General features: G+C 34.8%; 1 protein-coding gene across 2 annotated transcripts; it reads left to right on the forward strand.

Moving 5' to 3' along the window:
* Positions 1-578: 578 nt before the first annotated feature.
* cars2 (cysteinyl-tRNA synthetase 2, mitochondrial) lies at positions 579-21,405 on the forward strand. Of its 2 annotated transcripts, XM_677640.11 has the most exons (15): positions 579-1,078; positions 1,157-1,207; positions 1,524-1,641; positions 1,748-1,819; positions 1,894-1,999; positions 2,081-2,161; positions 2,369-2,498; positions 8,516-8,649; positions 9,956-10,023; positions 10,129-10,195; positions 10,271-10,409; positions 14,206-14,329; positions 14,438-14,533; positions 20,502-20,732; positions 20,949-21,405. In XM_677640.11, the coding sequence occupies exons 1-15, from the start codon at positions 849-851 to the stop codon at positions 21,000-21,002; spliced, it is 1,701 nt and encodes a 566-aa protein (XP_682732.5). In that variant the 5' UTR covers positions 579-848; the 3' UTR covers positions 21,003-21,405. The 2 variants fall into 2 exon arrangements, 1 of the variants encoding a protein (XP_682732.5); XR_012406686.1 differs by lacking the exons at positions 14,206-14,329; positions 14,438-14,533; positions 20,502-20,732; positions 20,949-21,405 and adding an exon at positions 10,917-11,042 and having other exon boundaries at positions 10,271-10,597.
* Positions 21,406-24,678: the final 3,273 nt, after the last annotated feature.

Consider the following 24,678-nt stretch of genomic DNA (forward strand, 5'->3'; position numbering starts at 1 on the left):
AAGGAAGAGGTGTGGTTATCAAGATTAAGATTGGGACACACAGGGTTAAATGCAACACTTGCGTTAATGGGTTTACATGAGGATGGGAAATGTGATGTATGTGGTGTAACTGAAAATGTAGATCATGCATTATTTATATGTAGCAAGTATAATAAACATCGCGATATGTTATTCAGTCAGTGTGGGGAAGATAAAACAATATATAAAATTATTCTAGGAAAAGGTATAATAGATTGGCAAGTATATAGAGCGTTTATTAGGTATATCGAGCATTCGGGTTTAGGTTATAGATTATAGTCTAATATTTATGGGTGAGAGTATACTCAATCATTGTCATGAAGGCCCTTTATGTTAGAGGAGCTGAACACGCAGCGCTGACATGAGTATGTGGTCTAGATGCAAAGATTGGAGAATATGAAACATCCAAGTTATTTTTTTTTTATTATTATTTTTTTTTTAATTTTTTTTTGTCCCTTTCCCTCCCTCCTCGTTTCTTTATGTTGCCCTTTCTAATATTCAGACCCATCATCGGAGTAAGATTCTGTACAGTAGGTGGCGATAATGCTTTTTAATGGGTTAGTCGCCATAAAACAGAAAGAAGAAGAAGAAGAAGAAGAAGAGTTGAGTTTAGAGTGATTTTATTTTATCAGTAATACACCGACCGAGATGCTTACATATTTTTGCCATGACAGGTCGATGAGGTTATAGCTAGCCTATGAACCAACTGCAAAATCTAAACATCTAAAATGCGTTTAAATGTCTTGTTATATTGCGGTTTAAGGTCATCTCAGTAACGCAATCTTTTAAACTCTATTCAAATACTTTGCGTTTTACGAATGTAACTTAGGATGGCAATGAGGCTGGCTTCAGCACTGATACTTAATTCTGGCTTTAGAATCAGGCGTGAAATTCATAGTGGAGTTACAAAAACGTCATTACTGTGCCGTCGTACTGCATGCAGCAGGACGGAAAGAGGGTGGGTAAAACCAGTGGGTTTTGACACCGGTGTAACGGCTTACAATAGTCTTACCAAGAAGAAAGAACCTTTAATTCTGTCACAAGAAAAAATTGCTACCTGGTAAGGCAGCTGTCTATAACGATTTTCGTACATGTTAATTGCAATCGTACTTCATTTTTTTCTCACTGTAACTTTCAGGTATAGCTGTGGACCGACTGTTTATGATCATGCCCATCTGGGTCATGCGTGGTAAGTGTTTAAATGTTTTTATAGCTTGTATCTTGTTTTTGGTTTAGCTTCAAGGGAGCAAGTCAGTATTCATTTATTGATACTGCAATCATAAAGTGTATCTTGCTAATAAAAACTGCACATGCTGGTAAGGTAGGTTTAAACTCTGGTCATGAGCTAAATCTTGCTGGTTTTCAGTATATCTGGACATCTTCATCCTGTTTAAATTTTTTTTAATTACGTTTAATTCTGGATATCAGTGAGCATTTTAACATTTTAAGAACTTTGGGTTACTGTTTGGTCATTTTTCCAATGCCATCCTCTTTCTTCTGTGCAGTTCATATGTCAGATTTGATATTCTCCAAAGGATATTATCAAGACTTTTTGGAATTAATGTCATTCATGTTATGGTCATCACTGACATTGATGATAAAATCATACAAAGAAGCCTTGAGGTAAGTGTCTACTGATAATGTTTCATCTATGTTTTTGTACATGTCAAATTAGTCATTGTGGGATGTAAAAATGTAAGTTAAATGTAGAGAGTAAACTTCTTTTCAGGAGAACATCTCACCCATCACTCTTGCAAGAATGCACGAGGAAGAATTTAAAAAGGATATGCTAGCACTGCGGGTAAATCACCATTTTTTGTGTTAATATTTCCTGAAATGTTAATACGTCTTACAATTTTTTGTTTGTTTGTCCAGGTTCTTCCTCCCGTAGTATATATGAGGGTGACAGAAAATATACCTCAAATTATAGCTTTTATAGAGCGTATTATTGGAAATGGACATGCCTATGTCACAAGTCAAGGTGCTTCTATTAATTCTTTTTTTTAATCACCCTTGTGTAAACAGCATGAAACTGAATGGTTGTTACTATTTGTTAATCCAGGGAATGTCTACTTTAACACGAAGTCTATTAGTCATCGTTATGGCAAGCTTGTCAATCTTGGAGGAAATGCTGGGGAACAGGGTATGTTCACTTTTCTTTTGAAGTCTTCTTTGGTACATGTGGACACTTATCTTAAACCGTTCTTCTTAACAAACCAACCTGCTTAACAGCGCTAAAGACATTACTGATTTGTTACTGTTTATAAGAGAAGTGAATTTATGTTATTAATATCTACTGGAAACTATGACCTAAGTTTTGAAGACTAATGTACAGATTTTTATATTTTAGGGGTTCAGGACAAAGAGAATTCAAGAGACTTTGCTTTGTGGAAAGCATCCAAACCATTTGAACCTTACTGGGAGTCACCTTGGGGACAAGGAAGACCTGGGTGGCACATTGAATGTTCCACAATTGCTAGGTAAATTTCTAAACTTAATGTTTAAATTTGTTTGCATTCTTTAGATAGTTTTCTTAGTTTAAGCATTAAAATAACCCGAGACAAGGCCTTAACTCTTGTGTTTTTATGGATTATATGCATTGCATGAATAATTGCAAACAGACACAGTTGCTCCTGTTGCAAAGTTGAACATTTTATTAAAGTTATCGTCTGAAACAAAAATTCAGAAAACCATTTAAACCATTTGCATCAATGTTTAAAAATGAAATAATATATAAAATAAATTATTTTCCAGTATTTAATTAATCATTACAAAATTCATTTTTTATTTCATTTAACATTTCTTCCATGCCTTTTATACACTCTAATGCCTAGTTCAGACTGCGTGATTTTAGCCCCGATTTTGGTTCGCCGACAGGTTTTGAGAAATCGCAGACAAATGCCTGAAATCACAGGCAAATCGATGCTTGTGCACGTAAGTGACAATCACACAGTATGAACTATCAAAGACGCGATCTGAGAGAATTCAAATCATGCCGTGTGAATTGAGTTTTGCCTGAAAATAACATCAGCGATCGCCTACAGCCAATGAGAGAGCAGCATTCACTTGTGTGTGCGAGTGTGTATACCTGCTGCAGGCCAGCTGGAGGCTGGGGGAAAAGTTAAAAGTGCTCTTTTTCGGTTTATTTGGACCCACGAAATGGAGGAAAAACTAGTGGAGGTTTGACAGGACTCAGGAGCAACTGTGTCTGTTTGACGTTTCATACAGAAAGAAATTAGTTTATTATCAACGTTAAGGAGAAATGGCTAATTCCCTTTAAACCCAGGTGAGCAAATATGTACATTTTCTACCCCATTAAAGGCTTCTTTCTCATTATGTAGTTAATAACAAAGGATATACTATGTGTTTTTGGCTGTGAGACATAGTTTGGATGAAGTTGTCGGCGATTTTTCCTATAGTAAAGTCATGCAATGTGAAAGTCCCAGTCGCCGATCCATCTTGCAGTGTAAACAAAGCAGCTAAACTTAGAAACACTTTCTGCATTTTGCCCATCCAAGTGCACAAACACAGTAATGAGAACTGAATACACCACCGTAGCAAAGGCTACCTGCCATGAGGAGATAATTGAGAGATGAAGTCAGCTTAACAGTATTTATTAATAACTGGAATGAATCTACAGAGAGAGGAAGCCAGCCTGTTTATACACCAGTCAGTGATTTATGTGCAAGATGTGAAGTGACTGGTAATGCAGAAGAGAATACGGAGTCTTGGGGCATTGAAACAGTGTTAAGGGAGTTGCAGATGAGCCCTGTATCCACTGTAAATGGAATTCCAGGTGTTTGAGATTGTTACATGGAACTAGCTGGTTGGTATGGGGGATGAAGCGATGTATTTATCGTGGTCCTAGTGGCGTAGACAGACAGTGCACACAAAAGTTTAGTTGTGATTGATATGGTGGTTGGAGCTAAAGAGCTGTTAGTTAGACCTTCCTGGCCACCATCAGGGGCCTGTTTCAGTAAGGAGGTTCAAACAACTCAGAGTTTAAACTTGAACTCTGAGTTGATTTACCGAGAGATTAAAAACTCAGAGTTTTCGGTTTCTGAACAGCTGATCTGAGTTGGGTCAATCAACTTCGAGTAGACCAACTCAGAGTTAAGCGCGCACACCGTGACTTTAAAAAGGCATTATCAATGGAGCGCAGACATTACGAGTGACTATGGCAATATCTTATAAAAGAGATCACCATTCCTTTCTCCAGCTGAACTTGATGTTCTCATGCAAAGTTATAGCAAATATGAGTGTGTATATTTGAAAAGAAGCAACCATCAGTGAAGAAGAGACAGTTAGCGTGGGAAAACAGCTGCTCAAGTTAATGCCTAATTTCACTTTTTAAGTATTTAAATATTTAAGTATAATAAAATAAGTAATGTAATTTGTGACGTTTATATTTTTTTTCTAAACTTTTTTTATACATTTATTAGTTTTAAATGATTTAACAGTGCACTTGTGTGTCTGCCTTTTTTATTGATCAAGTGATAGAGGTTAATATAACATTTAGAAGGTAAGCAGTACTAAAAAATAATTTTTAGAAAGAATAATAATCCCATTAATCTAGTTAGAGTGCATGTCGAAGGTGAATTTAATTTAGTTATTTATTAAAAAAGGATAAGCCATTCTAGTACAGTTCTTCTGTGTGTGACTAAAATGTAGGCAATAGCTATGTTTCCATCGAAATATATTACATAAATGTATGTGCAAAACTGGAATATTGCATAAAAGATGCGAATAAAATTCCATCCAACGAGTCAAAGAGAAAAAAATTGTCACTTCCTGATTAAACTTGCACCAAATATCAACAGTAAAAAAAGAATTTACTGTGGTAGAAGAAGCTGCATCAATTAATTCTTTATTTAGCCTAATTAATGTACTTGCGCCTCGATGTCAGAAGACAATGCTGAAACACAATGAACACGTGGGGGCGTCTGAAGCCATGAGACGCGGAGACTCTTGACACGCACCAGACGTTCGGAGGTAATTAATAATATACACTAATACTGAAACAGTTAAGGCATTTTAGAATGACTAAAACAATATTTAAGACATGTTACAGTGTGCTCAGCCTGCTGGTTTGTCCATTTACACACATTTTCATTATCATATGATCATGTTCTTTTTTTTAATGTACATACTGTAATTTGTTCAGTAAAAGTGTTTCCATCATAGTTTATGCGCACATTTTCTATCGAATAAAAGTTTATCCTACTCAGTTATGCACGTTTTTTATACATATTTTAAAAAGTTATGTGCATCATGACGTTTCTATCAATCGTTTTTATGCACATATCCAAAATGAGCATTAAAATAGGTGGGTGGAAACGTAAGGCTAAGGCGAGAAATACCGCTTCATCTTTAAAAAAGGGGAGGAGACAGACAGAAACTCTTGAGAATAAAACCTGCTTCTATAGAGAATAAAACCTGCTTCTGACCAGGTTAGATTCACAGAGTAAGTTACCACAGTAACTGACTCTGAGTTAAAGTTACCTCTCTTTCAGAAACAGGCTTGACTTACCCTGCTTTCTTGAGTTTAACAAACCTGCCATTTTGAAATGGAAAACCCAGAGTTTCTCTCATTTCAGGGTTAAAATACTCTGAGTTTTCAGTTAACCTCCTTTCTAAAACAGGCCCTAGGTCTACATAAAAGTGGGCAAGGCTTGATCTGTTTATACATAGAATATGTGTGTGTATGCCTGTATGTGGTTTCTCTGGAAAACACAAGCAATAAAATATAAATTCAACACAGATAACATTATTCATGTACAAAATATTGGCTGCTCACTATATCACAGCACTTAAAGCAACATAATGAGGCATAAACACAACACATTACAGTGTATATATTAAGAAATACATATAAGTATTACTAAAGAACTTCTAATCAAGAACATAAGGATTTTAGCTCACTATAGGACACTGGCGCACTATTCAACTGTGTGTGGATTGCTGACTGACTGCATCATCACATTAAAGTGTTAGAGTGTTTATTCATGAAATAATGTGACATCAGAGCTCATTGTTCACCAGAGATGGGAGTCAGTCACAAATGTGCAAGTCACAAGCAAGTCTCGAGTCATAACCTTTAAGTCTCAAGCAAGTCAAGTTAATTTTTGTCTGACTAAATTCAAGTCACTACTTATTTAGAGACAAGTAGTAGCTTGGTCTAGCAAGTCACTTTTAAGTCAATCAAATTTTTGTTGATTTTCAAACTTTTGCAAGTTATTTTTTGGGGGGGAAAATTATTGAATCAAAATGATTTTTTCTTTTAGTACAAAAAACATTGCATTAAAAGTAAAGATCATCTTCCTCAAAGACATTTTGTACATTTAAATAACTCCAACTCCAGATATTGTAGGCCATTTCACATATATGTTAGGGACAGGTTTAGAGATCAATGGTCTGAAATGGTTTCTTGCTTTGCCTAATTTAAGTTTTAAAAAATTATTATTTTGTTTAAAAAAAGTATCAAGAAAAAAATTATGCATGCGAGGAAACAAAATGGAATATAGCATTTACCAATTTGTTTTAATGCAATCTTATTTTGAATAAAGTTAAACTTTACCATGTTAAAAACTAAAATGTTAAACATTAGCATACAAATACAATATACAAATTGTATAAACTTTGATTAGACAAGACATCAGCTGAAAACAGCTAAACTAACTTCAAAGCGTACAATTTTTGGTGTCATTTGAGGTGTCAAATGAAATTAGAAGTAATTGAATTGCAGGTTTTTAAGTTGCATGCTTTGCATGTTGCTGATCTTGCTTGTAATCTCTAAACCTGAATTTAATTATCTTTGGCAGAGCGCATTTCATTTTTCACCCCCCGCATGCTCTTCATTTGATGGTCGAATAGCAAATACATTTTCTAATGAATCTAATAAATCATTTAAAGTGTTTTTTTTAATCAACTGATTTGATAGCTCTGCAAATCCAACCGTTTCTTTTAAATTGGTTTGCATTTTCAGTAAACACTAATCCACAAATTACTCTGACATGAAAAAAAAAGAATATCCCAAGTTATCCACTTAATTTAAAAAATCATCAACTCCAGTCAGGAATCCGTTGCAGTGCTTTTTTCGGAGAAGTACAGAGAACCAATCTCAGAACCTGATAACATTTTTTTTTTTTTTAAAGATAGATATAATTTATAACAAACTGTTATGTATTCAACAAAAACAAGTTATTTCGAGTAATTTAATTCAAGTCAAGTCTCAAGTCATGACAGTCAAGTTACTCTTATAGGACCCACTTGAACATACATAAACATCTATGACAGGGATTAACTGTACTGTAGCTGTAGGTGGAACACTGCTCCAAAATCTTTAGAAATACCCAGGTCACGTGACTAAAGCAATTCAAAGGATCAGTAACTACACAAGTGTTCAAAGAGTTGGTGAATCTGCCTTTTATTGACAGGGTTGAAGTCAGCCACAATTTAAATGCCCATGACTAAAGCAAAAACAATGACCGGAGTGATTTATCAATCTCTATATTGTGAGGAAATTTCCTTTTGGCCAGCTGGTGTCCGCACCTTCATAATAAAGGTCCTCTGATCACTGGCCATAATAATGTACTTTCACTCTTACTCATCCTTTTGCTTAACCACCATGAACACAAACCCAAAGCATTCATTCAAACCGCATTATTACTTTGGTCTTGATATCATTCAAGCGCATGTGGGACCAAAGGAGCACACTGTACTGTTATTCTGGTTTTAACTAAATTTATCTAAGTTTTTGTTTTTTAAACAACGAACATTGAAGAGATCTCATGTTTGAGATTTGCAAAGTGCACTCACCTGAAGAAATGAATGGAAATCCTTGCACAAATTGCAGGGGTTTCGACAATGAAACTGAAATGTCTGGTTATAGACTACAATAATTCATTAGTACGATGTAGGGCCTCCTTTTGCGAAAAATAAAGCATCAAATAATTTTGGGAATAATAGATATAAGTCCTGCACAGGGGCTAGAGGGATTTTGAGCTGTTCTTCCTGCAGAATAGTGGCCAGGTCACTACATGATGCTAGTGGAGTAAAACTTTTTCGGACTCGCTTCTCCAAAACACTCAAAAGTAGTCCACAGTCAAGGTGTTTGCTGCTGGCACCATTGAAACTGACGTTTGGCATTAGCACAAGTGACCAAAGGTTTGGTTTTAGGGTTTAAGCCCAGCCATTTATATTGATCCTGCCCTACGAACAATTTTTGTGGAAACAGAAAAGTTGAAGTGCACATTTAATTCTGCAGTTAGTTGTGCAGCTGTGGTTTTGCATATTTTGGATTCAATTCAGTTTAGCTATGAAATTTCCAGCACTAAAATGGCCAGTGTTTCAGTTTTGTAGTCCAACCCTTGTTGACAAAGAATAACTTACTTCTCAGAACAGTAAAATTCAGTTATGTCTGAAAAACACCTAAACCCATTAAAAACATATGCAATGGTGACCCCTATTACAAATTGTTTGTGCTTTTTATCTTCAGCTCAGTGTTTGGACATCAGCTGGATATACACTCTGGAGGGATTGACCTTGCCTTCCCACACCATGAGAATGAAATTGCCCAGTCAGAGGCATATCATCAGTGTGAACAGTGGGGAAACTACTTTTTACACTCTGGTAATGCCCTTAATATTCTGGTTTAAGCAGTAATATTGGGAGTAAGACTGGGCGATAACTCCATATCGATAATTATCACGATATAATAATATATATCCACCCACAGTTGTTTAAAACAGGCACAAACTAAAAAAAAAAATATATATATATGTTTTTGAAAATGTATCCTTTTGCAACAAATTTCATTTTGTATAATATGTAACTTAATTTTGATGTATATTTTGTTGGTTTATTATCTACTGCATAAACAAGAAAAACGAATAACATCTATAATAACAGCCCACTATATGCTTTAGCTCCAAAACAATCCATCAAATTTTTTTTACGGTTTCATTTTAATTCATTAACGAAGCGCAGTTTTAGCAGCTTGATCTGGACCGTCTTTACAGGCTATTCGCAGCACTTATAGTATTGTTAGATTACCTCGGAAGAATAAACTCGGTCTGAAGGATGATAGAGCTCAGAAGCTTGTTGTGAATGGAGAGGTTCCCCACATATCTCACCGTGATGCGCAATCGATAAAATAAGACTGCATAGGCCTAAATTCGCGCCAGTCTGTCAGATAAAATTGGTTAAAAAACACCTGCGAATATAAGAGATCTGCGCATAACAGGGTTCTATGTGTCCCGTGATATGTGATGCCAAGAGGGTGACTGCATAATGTAAACTGCACACACTTGATGACGTAATGCGTGGACACGTCGCACTGCACAAAGCATAACTAAACTTTTAAATGTCCATGCTTAATCAGTCATTGATAAGGTCTATCGATTAAAGCGTTATCGGCAATCAATAGATCATCAAGTAATCGTTAGCATCCCTAAATAAAATATATTAAAGGATATTTCACCCTAAATTCACCATACTTGCCATTCAAAGGAGAGTTCATCTAAAACTAAAAATTGTGACCATTAACTCACCTTTTACTTGTTCCAAACCGGTTACATTTTTTTTTTCTGATGTTGAACAATAATATCCAATAACTTAGTAATGTCTTTAAAACTTGAACAGTGAAGGCTGAATTAAGATTGTTCTTTTGCTTATTGTTTTATTTATATTGTCAGACAGCAGAAACCTCTCACAAACTGTGTTAAATTAGCTGCACAAAGGGATTATTGGTGTGCTAAAAACTTTTACATTTATCGTGATAATTATCGATATCGACCGATATGGAAAAAAAAAATTGCCATATCGCCCAGCTCTAATTGGGAGGGGATGATTTAAATGCTTGTGTATTTGTGAAATTTTACTTTAACTAATACAATAAATGGAAATTAAATTAAAACAACAAAAAACTGTTTTCAAGGGCACCTTCATTTAAAAGGAAGTGTAGAGAAGATGTCAAAATCCTTGAAGAATTATGTAACTATAAAGGTAACAAATATAAATGTACATAATGATGTGTTGTGTTTTTAAGATAAATGTACTGCATAATTTAAATCTAACTCTCTCTTTTTAATATATATATATATAATTTAGGATTTTCTGGCATCTTATACTGCTAATGAGTTTCGACTTTTCTGTCTTCTGACCAAATACAGATCAGGTACGTTACATGCTAAAAAGTACACCTGCAATATGTCCACTAGATGCTCTACATTTTTATCTTTTGTTTGTCCAGCAATCGACTATAGTGATGCTAGCATGAATGAAGCCCAATCTACACTGTCCACCATCTCTGCCTTCTTCCACAATGCACAGGCCTACATGCAGGGCCACATGCAGTGCCAGCCTGTAGAGGAAGGATTTCTCTGGGAGAGGTAAAAGCAGATCATTTTCAGGGTCTGGTATACATTTTGATCCAAACAGTAACATTAATACTGCCAGGTTCACAACTTCACACAGCAGCACACACTTGTCATGTGTACTCTTTCATCATCTTGATGCCTAACATCTCAAGAAGCATCTGATTGCACCAAGTCAGACAAGAGCGTGTGCCCACTGGCAGGTGAAAGTCTGTTCCTTAATCAAGCACTTAAAACTCCTGTTAAAGCTGATGCACGCAAGAAAATATCTATTGATATCTCCAGTATGCTGGAGGCTTTTGTAACTATAAAAAGCTCTTGGGATATCCCTATTAAACTTTTTCCCTCCAAGACAACTTAAATCCTTGCTTTGGCTTTTGAAAGCCATTTCATTGTCATTTAAATCAATGGGATTCCCTTTGTGCCACTCCAAGCTGGACTTGCATGCATTTGTTGTTGCTTGATGTTTGCCAAGCTCATTCAGTAGCTCATTCTATCTTAATTGCTTAATTTGTTCTTTAGGTTCTCTACACTTTTACGTCTGGTTTTGTCTAGCTCAGCTTATTCATGTGCATGAGTAAATTCCAGTTGACTGTTCTCTTGCAAAGGGGTTCCCAAACTTTTTCATTCCAGGACTCACCTAGGCAAGTAATTCAATCTCAAGACCCACCATAATATTTTAATATTGAAAAATGGGTAAAAAATTTATCCATTTAAAGCAGTCAAAAATATATGGTATTTGGCTTTTTTGATTTTGTGATTTGATATGCACAAAATGAGGCTTGAAGTGCTTTTTTTGGGATGCTGGCTGTAACTCAGATTTTTTATTATTTTATTATTATTATTTTTTTATTATTTATAAATTTTTTAGAAGAGAATATGATCAAGCTTTGTTAACATTTGCAGATAGTTTTGTTGTAAGGTGCCGTTTGAGTTTTAAGGGGTTCATGCTAGCTTATGCAATTTTTTATAAGCATAATAGACAATGCAGGACTTCCTCACCCTCTGGACCTCTGCCGGTAATAAAACTAAGATCGAGGTAGGACTGATGATATTTTCTGTGTGGCTCCTTTTTAGATTTGTTTTGATCTGAAGACGTATCAGAAGTCTGCAATGCCTTTAGTTTTAAAAACTTTTCCATTTTACCAAATATTTTGCGGCTGCGGTCATGAGTGCTGCATGCTACTGACGTAGACACGTGACAGTTCAACACAAATGAATCTGACTCAGTCATTCAATGTAAGCTGATTTAGACTGTTTTAGCTCATGCGTTTTAACCTAAATGGTTCATTTGAAAAACTGAATCAGAGTTGTTTGCTCATTATTATACTGGTTTTGATTCACCGCAACGTAAATATAGCTGCAGCCAATGCCTGGTTCACACTAGAGGATTTTAAGCCTGATTTGAGCCCGATTTGGAAGTTAACGAGCTCGCCGACAGATCGGGCTGTGATCGGGAAGAAATCTGTGGGTGCACGGCGCTCGCCGCTCTTTATGTGTGAACTACTAAACAACGCATCGACGAGGCTCGCTGACGCGTCACCGACACCTCGCAGACGGAAATCCAACATTCAGCATGCTAAATATTCCAGAGCAGATGGCCGACTCAACCCCATGTGTGGTCAGATGTAGTGATGAGCTGCAGCCAATGAGAGAGCATATCAGCATGAGCTGAATGCCTGTGCGTTCAGGAGCTCACCAGAAACATCTGTGATTGGTCAGAATGGGCATCGGTGCACTCGCTTCATTCTGCATTAACACAGACATGAGAGTAGGCTATATTAACAGTGGAACTAGAATTCTGTAACTATTAGAATTACCATACTGCTCATGCTCACCGTTCTCATATAAAACGCCATATTGTCACAACATATTTACATTCAAAGCTATTATTGAGATATTAAAATTAAGCTTTGGATGTGTGGCATCATATTTAATGACACCATTACCCTAAAAATATAATCTTTTTTGGTAATACAGCCTATAAATATGTAGTTAAGATACTAAAACACTTAAAGGACTTGGCTTTTATATTCACTTTCAAACAGGAGCTATTTCACAGCACAAAATATGCTGTTTTGAAAGATATCTGAAGTGAATTGATGTTTTTGCCATCAGAAAGTTTTGTTTATGTTAGCAGGAAGTTGCTAGGCAAGAAAATGCACACATATTTAAAGTCACAGTGAAAAGTATCAGACATGCATGCAGTCATTTTGACCAATATGGTAATTTAAGGCAGAATTGCTCAGTTCTTCACTGTTTTGTGAAGATGTCAGAAAGAAATACACTGATAGTTAGAAAACGGCAGGGTGTTATAAATATGTTAGTTTTATTTCAAAGAGTTATAAAATTAAAAAAATTAAAAACTCTTTGTGTATCTATCCACTCGAACCTTGCAGATGAGTGATTAATCCGCTGATAAATCAGATGATTTGACGATGTTTTTAATGCTTTCTCCAAAGCTTGAAACTGTGTCAGTGCTGTCATCAGCACACAAGCAGCCAATAGTGTTCGGCTTTTTCTGACGACTCCTTCCTCAAAATTTCATTGGCTGTGGTTTGGTAGCTTGAATGAGCTGATGGGGAATGAGATGTTGTCAGATCATGTAGTGTGTGATCCCCCTCTTGTGGATCGTTCACGGAGTGTTGCGTAGTGTAAACACCACAGAGATTAAAAGACACAAAGTCAAGTCATGTAGTGTGAACGGCACAGCGATCTGCTGATGTTTAAAATCCTGTAGTGTGAACTAGGCTTAAGTGACGTTGCGTGACCCACCTTTCTTCATTGTGTGACCCACTTGACAGTTTGAAAACCCCTGCTTTAGCACATAGGGTCTCACTGTGAGTATATTGAATAATCAGGAAGCTAGCAATATTTCCCATAGATGGATTTCGAAAATGACACAATGAATGAAATGTGTTACTGTTCGCCAGCTCTTTGTAACATCAGGTGAAGAGATCTACCAAAAGTATGCCTCACTTGCTGCTTGAAAACAAATATGCTCATTGCTCACTGGGGAATTGTAGCACTTGCTTGAGTTTTATTCACTCAGGGAAGGTCCGGACCCTTACCTGTCAGTGTGTACGCATGCATACTCATTTTTTTCACGCCATATAATTGGATGCAGAGATCAGGCACAAAGGCAAGTCTCTCTCTTCAGTGTTTTAGATAACTTCATTCATGTACGTTACCATTATTTTCTATCTCTTTAGTTTTGGATCAGTTTGCTTGCAGAGACATACAGAAGCTGTATGTAATAAAATAGTTTTTTTTTTATTCTGTTGTTTTCTTTGCATAGTAGTTGCTGACATCAGGTGATAGGTGATATTGCAACTTATTGGCTTTTATGAGAATATTAAACAGATTTTTGACCTTGAATGATTTAAAACCTATTGTAGGAAACATGCATGCGTCGATAGAAATTTTTGATTGCCATGTATCGATGATTAACTATTTTTGATGATCATTTCATTAAAAAATTTTTTTATGATTTAAAACGGCATCTTTGGATATGTTTTCTAATGGAGATGCTGTTGTCCTAAAAAGCAAAAAAAAAAAAAAAAAAAAAAAGATAAAAATCATAGGCATACCCTAGAAATGGTATTGCAGAAAATTTTGACTGTTTTAAAACCTTGACTTGTCCAAACTGTGGTATACCTTGAATACGGTTATCACTCTATGCTTAGTCATACAGTACTTGATAGTAAATATGGTTAATTTTCCTGATGTTTGAATGTAGCCTAAACAAGCGTTTACAATAAATGACTTCATCTTACTTGCCTTTTGTCTTCACTGTTTTTGTTTGGTTAAGGTTGTCTAATACTCAGACCAGTGTTCATAAAATGCTTGCCGATGACTTTGACACACCAAAAGCTGTGGATGCCATCATGAGTCTCATTTACCATGGCAACTGTCAGCTTCAGCCTGCTACTAAGGTAAAATTATAGGGTAGGTCACTAAGGCCTCACATTCTTCATCTCCATTACACATTTTTAAAATGTTAACTTAATGGCTTTTAATCATCATTTTAACTGTGTCTGCAGGTGGATGGGCCTAGGAGTCCTGCTGTATTTGGAGCCATAATGTCCTATGTTATGGAAATAATGAGTGTTTTTGGAGTGGATCTATCAGACAAAACGGTGAGATATCAAACATCACTATCTATTCCTTGCCAGTAAGTTAATTTGTTAATTATAAGCATTATATTATCTGGGATAATGCTAAATGCATGTCCCTCCCTTCCAAAGCCACGCCTTCTCAAATCATAAATGCATACAGCGAATAGATGACCATAGATAACCTTATAACACTAGATCATGTCATTTACCAATTAGAAAACTTTATAGTACTTTATAATACTACGATTAAAAATGTAAAAACCTTTTGAAAACCTTTTTTTTTTTTTTTTTTTTTTTTTTTAGAAATTTTTTCCAAATGATGTTTAACAGATTAAGGAATTTCTCACAGTATTTCCTTTAATATTTTATTAGGAGAGTGTTATTTGTTTTATTTTGGCTAGAATGAAAGTAGGTTTAAATATTTTGAAGAATTTTTTTGAAATATTATTAGCCACCTTAAGCAATATATTGTTTGATTGTCTGCAGAAGAAACTACTGTTATACAATGACTTGCCTAGTTACCCTAATTAAGCCTTTGAATCTCACTTTAAATCTGAAGGCTTGTATTTTGAAATATATCTAGTAAAATATTATGTGTTGTTATCATAGCAAAGATAAAAGAAATCAGTTATTAGAAATGAGTTATCAAAACTATTATGTTTAGAAATGGGTTGACGAAAAATCTTCTTTCCAATAAACAGAAATCGGCATATATGCAGTTATTTCCCTCCCTGCAAATAAGGAAAGGGAAATAAATACAATAGAATATAAATATGAAACATACTGTGCTTTAAGCATCTTCACTGTAAGAATAAAACTCTATCTACGAAAATCCTTCAGTCAAGAGCATTGAGTAATTTTTCCCTTTGTTGATTGATTAATTCTTAAAACAGGTGGCAGCAGGAATATTGCACGCTGTTACTTTAATGGTTTCTCTTTGACATGTATTTTGATTCTCAACCTGTTTGTTTATTACACAAATGAGGGTTAATATGAATAATCACTAAACGCTGCGTTTTGACACCTATTTGATCAATAAAGCGCTCACATTAAGATGACTTTAGATGTGTGTGCCCTGCTTGTCTCTGAGCGCACAGTGTGCTAATGAGACCGAATGCTGTGACCGCATTCACACCGCTGCGACATGCAGTCTTATTTCTCGCTTTAAAAAACATGATTCAAATGTAAACGAATTCCCGTGCTGCAAACGTTACAATACAGTAAATGCTTTTAGTAATTTTCATTCAAAACTGAGCTTTGCAGAGCAACAAATGTGTACAACTGCAAATGGGGCGGTATATGATGCAATAATCGTTTATCTTGATTTATGATTTCCATGATCGTTAGAAGTCAAAATCGAATTTGAAATTGAATTTGAGTTATTGCACAGCCCTTGTAGCGAGCAAAACTTGTCATAATGTGCAACTTGTCACACATACAATGATTGCTGGTCTCTGCTGACGTCTCAATGGAGACACGCACTTTGTCCAACGTAAGCGAATAAAACATAAGTGTTTCCCCAAAGCTGAAACTTTGCAACAAAGCAGAACTTGCATGCGATTTCAGATCGAGTAATCAAAGTTGCATTCTAAATAATATAGGGAGTGTGTCTCAGGTTGTCATTGTTAAAAAATAAACTAGTGTGTAAACATAAAATCAGCTTTACCATAGTAAAGATGGCTTACGTTAGGAGTAATAGCGCTATTTACTTGTGTTTTGTTATTCAACTATCTGAAATAAAGAATACTAAAAAAAGAAATCATCTGTCGCTTGTCATCTTTTTATATTAAACTTGCTTTACCAAGACAGCGACTGACACTAATGACTGCTCGCTACTCCTCACATCACTTATTTGCAACTAAATTAATGCTTAGGTCTGATTAATTGACTATATTTCGATTAAATTACATCATCTATGCTTTAAACAGTACCTTGTGAAATTGAACATTTCACAATCAATAAATGGCTGAACAACATTTCTGTGCAAGGACCATAATGCATTGCATATTTGGCTCATTCGTCAGTAGCCTAGATTCATATATATTTTAGAAAGGAATCGTTAATAAGGACTTAGCTTGTAATAACTTTAATTCTCTAAGTGGAACAGCTTGGGTAATCTTTTAGCCTAGTTGAATATATAAAAACATTTAAAACTTTGTGTTTATAATTGAGTAGTGATTAACGATTAATTGATTGGCAATTTAAATGATCATCGATCAAAGGATTTTGTTGAAATTGACATCCCTAGCTTACATGGTAAAACAATTGATTTACATGGGGCACCATTATACTTGGACTTGAATGACAATGAATTATGCATAATTGGTGTCATGAGATAAATAAAATAATTACATTTGATTTTGAATCTACTACTAATGGGGAATTTAAATCACAAATCTGACCCTTTTAAAATTAACATTCCCCTTCAAACACAAAACAAAGTATCTTTTATTGGCCAGAAGGCTAAGGGGATATCGACAAAAATTCAATATTGTGCGTCCCTATCAAAGCTAAAGGAGTATAGATTTTTAACATGTATGTAAATAATAATAAAAAAAGACAGGCTTACACAGGCTGCTTAAATGCTTAATACTTTATTACCTGCGACTCATTTGTGTTATGACGACATGTGCTTGGTTGTATACTATATCAATAAAGTGTTTAGACTCTTAAAAACAGTCTTGCAATACACTGAGCCACTAAACATTGTTCTTATGACGTTTTTCTACAGGAGGAAAATGCAAGTTACTTCCAAACACTTCAAATATAGTCTGTGTTATTAAATGCAAGGCTATTGATGAAATCCAGGCATAAAACTATGACAACGTTTCAGATGACTGTTCTATAGCCTAAAGCTAATTAATCTTTTAGATTCTGGAGTGCTTTACAGGTCTAAAGAAAATTATAAATGATAAATTATCTTCAGTAAAACAAATACGTTTAATGAGATTGTATATAATTGCACTCACCTGGGAAATAGAGGCAACTTGAACGGTTTGTGAGCACAATTAAATGCTCACAGAATAGTAAATTATATGATAATTGCAGGAAATAATTCCAAAAAGCAATTGACTGTGTAAAGCCACATAAAACAAAACAAATACGATGTATAAGCCGATTTCAGCGGCTGATCAGTCGGAATCAGCTACGGTGATAAAACTGCGACCAGCAAGACCCAGCTATCACTCAAGTGGCCACGCCCTTAATTATGCAGACTTAATAAAAATGAAAAAAAGTGAATGGATGAGTTATAAAAAAAAATTTTCCCCCTCACAGTTGTCATGAAGTGTAAAATTAGCTAAATAAACCAAAACCATCATAAAATGGCCAATTTGCCATTGCAGTCAAAAATCATCTGGATTTCCTGGAGACAGCCCCTAAAGGGGAGTCGATGAATTGCAGCTTTAGTTACTTTCCGTATTGGCTTCCCGAGGGATAGCGAAAGGTTGCCGCTTGGTTCAGTATTTAGATATTTGTGGATGCTACAGTGAAACTGTTGCTTGATAAACTACAAGATACTCACAAGTTAAAGTAGTTAAGCTACTGCCAAACTACCTTTAAAAAAAAATACATAAACACATTTAAACTACTTTCACAATGACATATATTACAAATAATCGAATAAGCATATATGAGCGATGTTTTAAGTAAAATATTTGATACTTAAAAGTACAATATAATTATAATGTCAAAGTTTTATTACATGCACATTTAAAAAGTAAAAAATTTCAACTTTTAATAATAACATACAGTCATACACAATATGACATGCAGTGAAATCCTTACATTTGCAATGCTTACGTTTTTAATAAAAAAGGAGTGCAATAACAAAATGTAAGTGTAACAAAGGTTCTTTGTGTGGGAAGAAGAAGACAGGGTCGGCGTTGAGGTAAGTAACAGATTTTTTTATTTTCTTATCAACTGCACAGGACAGCTCCCACTATGTGGCCGTCGTTCAGGTCTCTCTCCCGACTGTTCCTCCCGTTCTCCTTAAGACGGGTGTCTCTCCGGCCCAATCACTAGAATAAACAGGTGTTGCTTATTATTTCGGATTGGCCTGCTGATTAGCCGCCGGGCTCTGAGCATGCTCTCCCCCTTTATTGGGTATTCGATCATGCTTACCTCTCCACAGTAAGCAACTTAAGTTAAACCTAGTGGCATTGTCTCAAAAAACCCTGTAAGAAATTCTTACCTCATGTTACTTGCTGTTAAAATACTCTTTAAATAAATAAAAATAAATACAATTTCATACACACACACACACACACACACACACACACACACACACACACACACACCTATATATATATTAAGGGTGTAATGATACGCGTATTTATATTGAACCGTTCGGTACGAGACTTTCGGTTCGGTATGCATTGCAAACCGAATGATTCAGGCTAATATCTAAAAAGATAAAAGAGAAGAAGTACAAAAAAGTCCGCAATGCTTGCCCCGCCTTCAAGCTCTTCTTATTGGACCACTGCGCTAGAACAGAACGCAAATCCACTCACCCAGTTCCGCTGACAGGGAGCTACAGCCATGAAGATGTAAAGGTCTGGATACGAGAGAATAAAAATAACATTGGTAGATTTAGTTTTAGAAACCAGCTAGAGTTCCCACTAATGACAAAACTGATTAGGGATCATGTGCTGAATCTCAATCCAGCATTTACACTTGAGTAATGAATTTAGTGGATTAAACAAAAATACTGCATTGCATAAAAATGTGTAGAACTAAAGCATTTATTTAGCACACAACTCCCTTCATCACATAGGCTTGAAAGTTAAAAACCCTTAACCCTAAAATAACCCTTTGAAGTCTTGAACTCATAGACATCACCAGATACTGGGTTTTTTACCTTTTTAATGCTCTGCCAGGCCTTTACTGTAGCGGCTTTCAGTCGCTGTTTGTTTGTGGGCCTTTCTGTCTAAAGTTCAGTCTTCGATAAGTGGAATGCATGGGTTGCATAGGCTGTATGTTTTGGGTCATTGTCCATCTGTATTAGGAATGCCGCCAAATCAAATTGACTTCATTTAGTTGTATATGAGCAGACAGTATATGTCTGAACACCACAGAAATCCATTCAGCTGCTTCTGTCCTGTGTCACATCATCAATAAACACAAGTGTCCGAGTGTTTTTTTTATTTTTAAAAGCAAAGCCCAATCTAGCCTTTCTATTCTTAAAGCTTATGCGTGGCTTTCACCATACAGTATACCCTCTGTATTTACTTGTATGCAGACTCTTTATGGTGGGCTTGCCTTGGATATTGATATGCCTACCTCCTGAAGAGCTATGTTCACTTGATTGGCTGTTGTGAAGGGATTTATTTCACCATGAAAATTATTCTGCTATCATCCACCAGTGTTGTCTTCCATGGGCATACAGGTCTTTTTGTGTTGCTGAGTTTACCACTTCTTTTACCACATCCCGAATCGACTCCAGGCCCTATCTACTTTATTGATAATGACATAACAAAGAAAATGCCTGCCCATACAATAGCCTTTGAGTCAATTGTCTAATTACTTTTGGTGTCTTTATAAAGAAGGTGTTAAGGAGCACAAACTTCTAAACCCTTCACCCAATTTGAATGTGAATACTATGAAATGAAAGCTGAGAGTCTACACATATGTCCATGTCCCTTATATAACTATAATTGTGATGTTTCAGTTAACTGTAAAAAAACAAAAAAAAAACAAAAAACAAAAACAAAACAAAACGGTATCTGTAAATTTAACACACTTTCCACTCTGTTATGTACCCGATTAGCTTTTCAACATTTATCTCCACTCAAAGAATATCCTTATAACACCAATATTACAGATTATTCTGTATATTATACAGAACATTATTTACATTGCTTAAAATTTTAAGTTTGATCTGTCATCTGAGCAAGCACATTTTCAAAAAAGTGTCCTTTGTAGACAATGGCAATGTTTTTTATTCAATCAATGTGTAGATTTACAAAAGAACTTGCCCTGTGTCCCTTAGGAAGTCCAAGTTTCCTCTGGAGTTTTGAATAATGTTGTCGAGGAGTTGGTTCATTTTCGGAGTGAAGTTCGTAAATTTGCTCTTTCTGTGGAAGACCAAGCACCACAGGAATCCCAGACTGGCAATAAAAATCAGAAAAGGCATCATCAACCAGACAGATTACACCTTCGCTTACTGAAAGCGTGTGATGCCTTAAGGAATAATCTAGCACCCCTCGGAGTCCACATTAAGGTAAATTGATATACTGTTAGACTTTTAAAGTTAAAGGACAATTCATTATAATGATTCTTTAAACATAAAGTGCAAACAACATTTACCTAATTGTTTTCTTTCACATATAATATGTAGATATGCTAAACTATAAAAGTATCCAACATTTTCTAGCAAAGGCCATTGCATCTCTTTATGGTTAATGCTGTTAAATTGAATTTTTTTTGTTTGTTTCAGGATAGAGGCACCAACTCCACGTGGGAGATAACAAAGGCGGAGACGAGGAAGTAGTCCCTAACTGAATTTTAACAAACTGTATTGATTAGGACTCAGTTTAAGCGCTTTAATTTTTTTCTTACTAATGCAACTAAATCTGGAAAGCACATTTATGTATTATTGTCATTTTCAATAAATCTGTTAAATGTTTATCATAAACTTTTGATACAACTTCTGTAGCAGTAAAGTGTATTAGGACAGGGTCATGAAGTTACTAAAGCAAAGCATTTTAATAGGTTCCATTAGCATATAAAACTTAAGCAAAATTACACATTGTTTTTCAGTTAGCTGATTTTTACTCAAATGTTTCATGAAAGACTTGATTGCAGTTGTTGTTTTATTTACCAGATCTGATGGCATTTCTAAACTTCACCTGTACTATCATTTATTAAACACAAAAGATGATATTTTGTAGAAAGTTGTCCACTGACTTCCATATAATTAGTTTTTCCTATTATGGAAGTACTGTGAATGTTTACAGGTTTGCAGCTTTCTTCCAAATATTTTATTTTGTATTCAACAGAAGATGGGTGAACTATCCCTTGCATTTTGCTTTTTTTCAACATGCTTAGCAAACACAGTTGTTGGAGAAACTAGACCATTGCCAAAGGTTTGAAAGATTGAGAAATTAAATATATGGGATAAAAAAAAAAAAAAAACAGACAAAGAATAATTTACCAGATATATACAAAAAAATCGAACAGTCTTCCTTGGTGACATTTCAAGAGTTTAAATTGAGACTTTTTAAAAAATTGTTCCATGTTTTGAGTTACCTGTTGCATCATTTCTAGGTGTAAACCTTTAAGAGGAAGCACTGATCCACTATCTCTACATAGGCACAGACACATCTACTAATTCAGTTTGAATTTCTTATTTGAAATGTGTGTTTTTTTTTTTTACGACAATAGGGGCATTAGAGAGGTTGATTTAATTGCTCCCCTGCAATTAATAGTGTGCCCTGTTCATATTTATTATTAGTATTGTGTCTAGTAACTTTCTGATTTTTTTATCAAAATGATTAAAATTCTGATTTTATTAAAATGTAAAAACACACACACACACACACGCACGCACGCACGCACGCACACACACACACACACACACACACACACACACACACACACACACACACACACAATTTTACATTATTGCAATACTATATAACAGATAAAAATGTCTTTAAAACATGTTAAATTTCTAAAAATGCAGTAATTGTACTTCATTTGCACCCCACAAATTCATATTTCCACAAATACACCTAAACTACATATCAGTTGATAGGCCTGTTCATACTGAACACTTTGACGCTTCACAAATCACCGTTCATTTAAGATTTGTCAATATACTTTTGCAAACTTGTCCCTCTTGTTTTGGTCAATCGCTACAAAACCAGTGTTGTAAGAATCTCTGGACTGACTAGATCAAAGATGCCCAAACTAGGGCCTACCGGCCAAAGTTTTCTCATGGTAACCATTGATTTGGCCCGCAATCACGTCTGAGGAGAGAATGATAGGGATGAGATTGCCATTTCTAATATAATGTAACCTTAATTTGTTTCATTTTTAAGCTACAAAAAAGCTACAAATCTGAAATTAAATGTTTCAATGTAAATGTTGTAATTTGTTTAAATTGAACAAACTGTCTCCCGACGGACAGTCCAGAGACAGAGGACAGTTGATCAGTGTGTTGATGCTTATTTGAATTGTTGAAGGAATATTTTAGCCGCTAGATGGCAGCACAAGACTAATTATTGCTGCTATCTGCTTTTCAGTGCAAAATTAAAGAAAACTGCAGAAAGTGCTTATTTTACAGAGCTTTTTACAAATACTTCATCTATATATATGGTAGATCTGCTCTTTCTGGGCAGCTTTTTCAAAGATATCTGCTGTCAATCAGTTTATTAAGTAATTTAAATTACATCACTATTATACATTCTTGCAAACTAGTTAAACTGTTTTTTTTTTCTCTTCTCTACATCAGGATAACCAGTATTTTAAAAATTTCTGGACTGCTTAGATAAATAAATATTAAAAATTTTGCACATTTGCATTATCAAAATCTTACATTCATTTTGAAAATATTTTGACCCAATGTAAGCCTGTAAATTTCAAAACCGCACAGTTATTCAAGCAGATGTAACATTCTAAACAAATACGAAAAATTTAATTTGAGGTTTACCAACCATTAAAAACATTCATCAAGATTAATTTTGTTTGAAATTATCATTGTAGCCAATAGATACCAGCAAAAGAACACTTATTGGTTACAGATAGACCTTAAGTTAATGGTATAAACACCCCTATTGCATGTAAAATCAGACTTAGTTCAAGTTTACCATTCATACTCCATATTTTTTCAACTTATGGCATTATAATTACACTGAAAGTTGTATATACATCTCAAAGAACACCAAGTGGTAAACATTTTGTTTACTTGTATTTGTTTAAATATATACATGTGGCAACAAAGTGCATAAGCATGATTAATGACTATTATTGATTTAATAGTTTAACAATTTCTTTTTTTTCTTTGTCTTGTATCAACATTATGTTCATTGTGGATGTGTTTTAGTGTCAGCCATTAATTTTGGCTTGTCAAAGACTTAATCAGCATTAGTGTCAAAAGTCTTTAAATGCTTAAACCTCCATAATGCCACTTGCGGCTTTAATTTATATTTTATTTGTGCTCTAGTACCAGGTCTTTGTTTCTGTTTGGAAATGTTCATGTTTATGGCAGATTTATTGATTGAAATAAAAAAAAATAAATAAATAACTTTTTTCCCTATTTTCCATTCATTTCCAAATACCAGAAACATATTTTTACATATCTTCAATAAGCAAATGAAGTCCAGATTTTTTTTTTCTGTGAATATACACTCTCAGGAAAAATGGTACAATGTTGTACCAAAGAAGATACAAACCCTTGTCACTGGGGCAGTACCTTTTTATGGGACAAAATTGTACCTTAAGACAAAGAAACAAATTTGTACCATTGCAGTTTGTAACTTTAAGGATATGATCTTTACCATGGGAAGCCAAAATGTATCTTTGGTTTTTTAAACCTGCAGATACAATATTGTATCATCATCAGAGGTACAAATCTGATCCATAAAGGTACCACCACAGTGACAAGACACTTTGTATCGTAAGTGTCAAAAATACTTACCAAACATTTATATAAAATGTCTTAAATGTTTAGTTTACAATACCCAAGTTTCATGTTTTACCAGTGGTTTTGTATTATTGTATTAAAGAACTTAATAATTAATGTCTATATTTCTTTAAACATATACTTTTAAATGATGATTCTTACTTTTAAATGATAATTCTTGTTTTAATATGAAAATTATTCATAAATTCACTTTTCAGTTGTAGTATAAAAAGCATAGAACAGTATCATAAGAGGTCTTTTCTGTACCATATAAGGTACAATTTTTACAAAGGTACAAACCTTCCTCAAGGAAAATTATTTGTACCACCGTGTACCTTTTTACTGAGAGTGTATAGTAGATAATGATAACCAGTCAAAAAATGTTGTTTCAATAAGATGTAGGGAACCATTTTTTAAAATAAACAAATGTTGATTGGGGTCATATATACCCCAAGTTCAAATTAAGGGTTAATTTGCAACTATGTCTTGACTGTTAGGCTGACAACTAACATACTAAAAGACGGCTAGTCCTGTGGGACCT

This window comes from Danio rerio, chromosome 1 (genome assembly GCF_049306965.1).
Source record: "Danio rerio strain Tuebingen ecotype United States chromosome 1, GRCz12tu, whole genome shotgun sequence".
In the NCBI taxonomy this organism is placed as follows: Eukaryota; Metazoa; Chordata; class Actinopteri; order Cypriniformes; family Danionidae; genus Danio; species Danio rerio.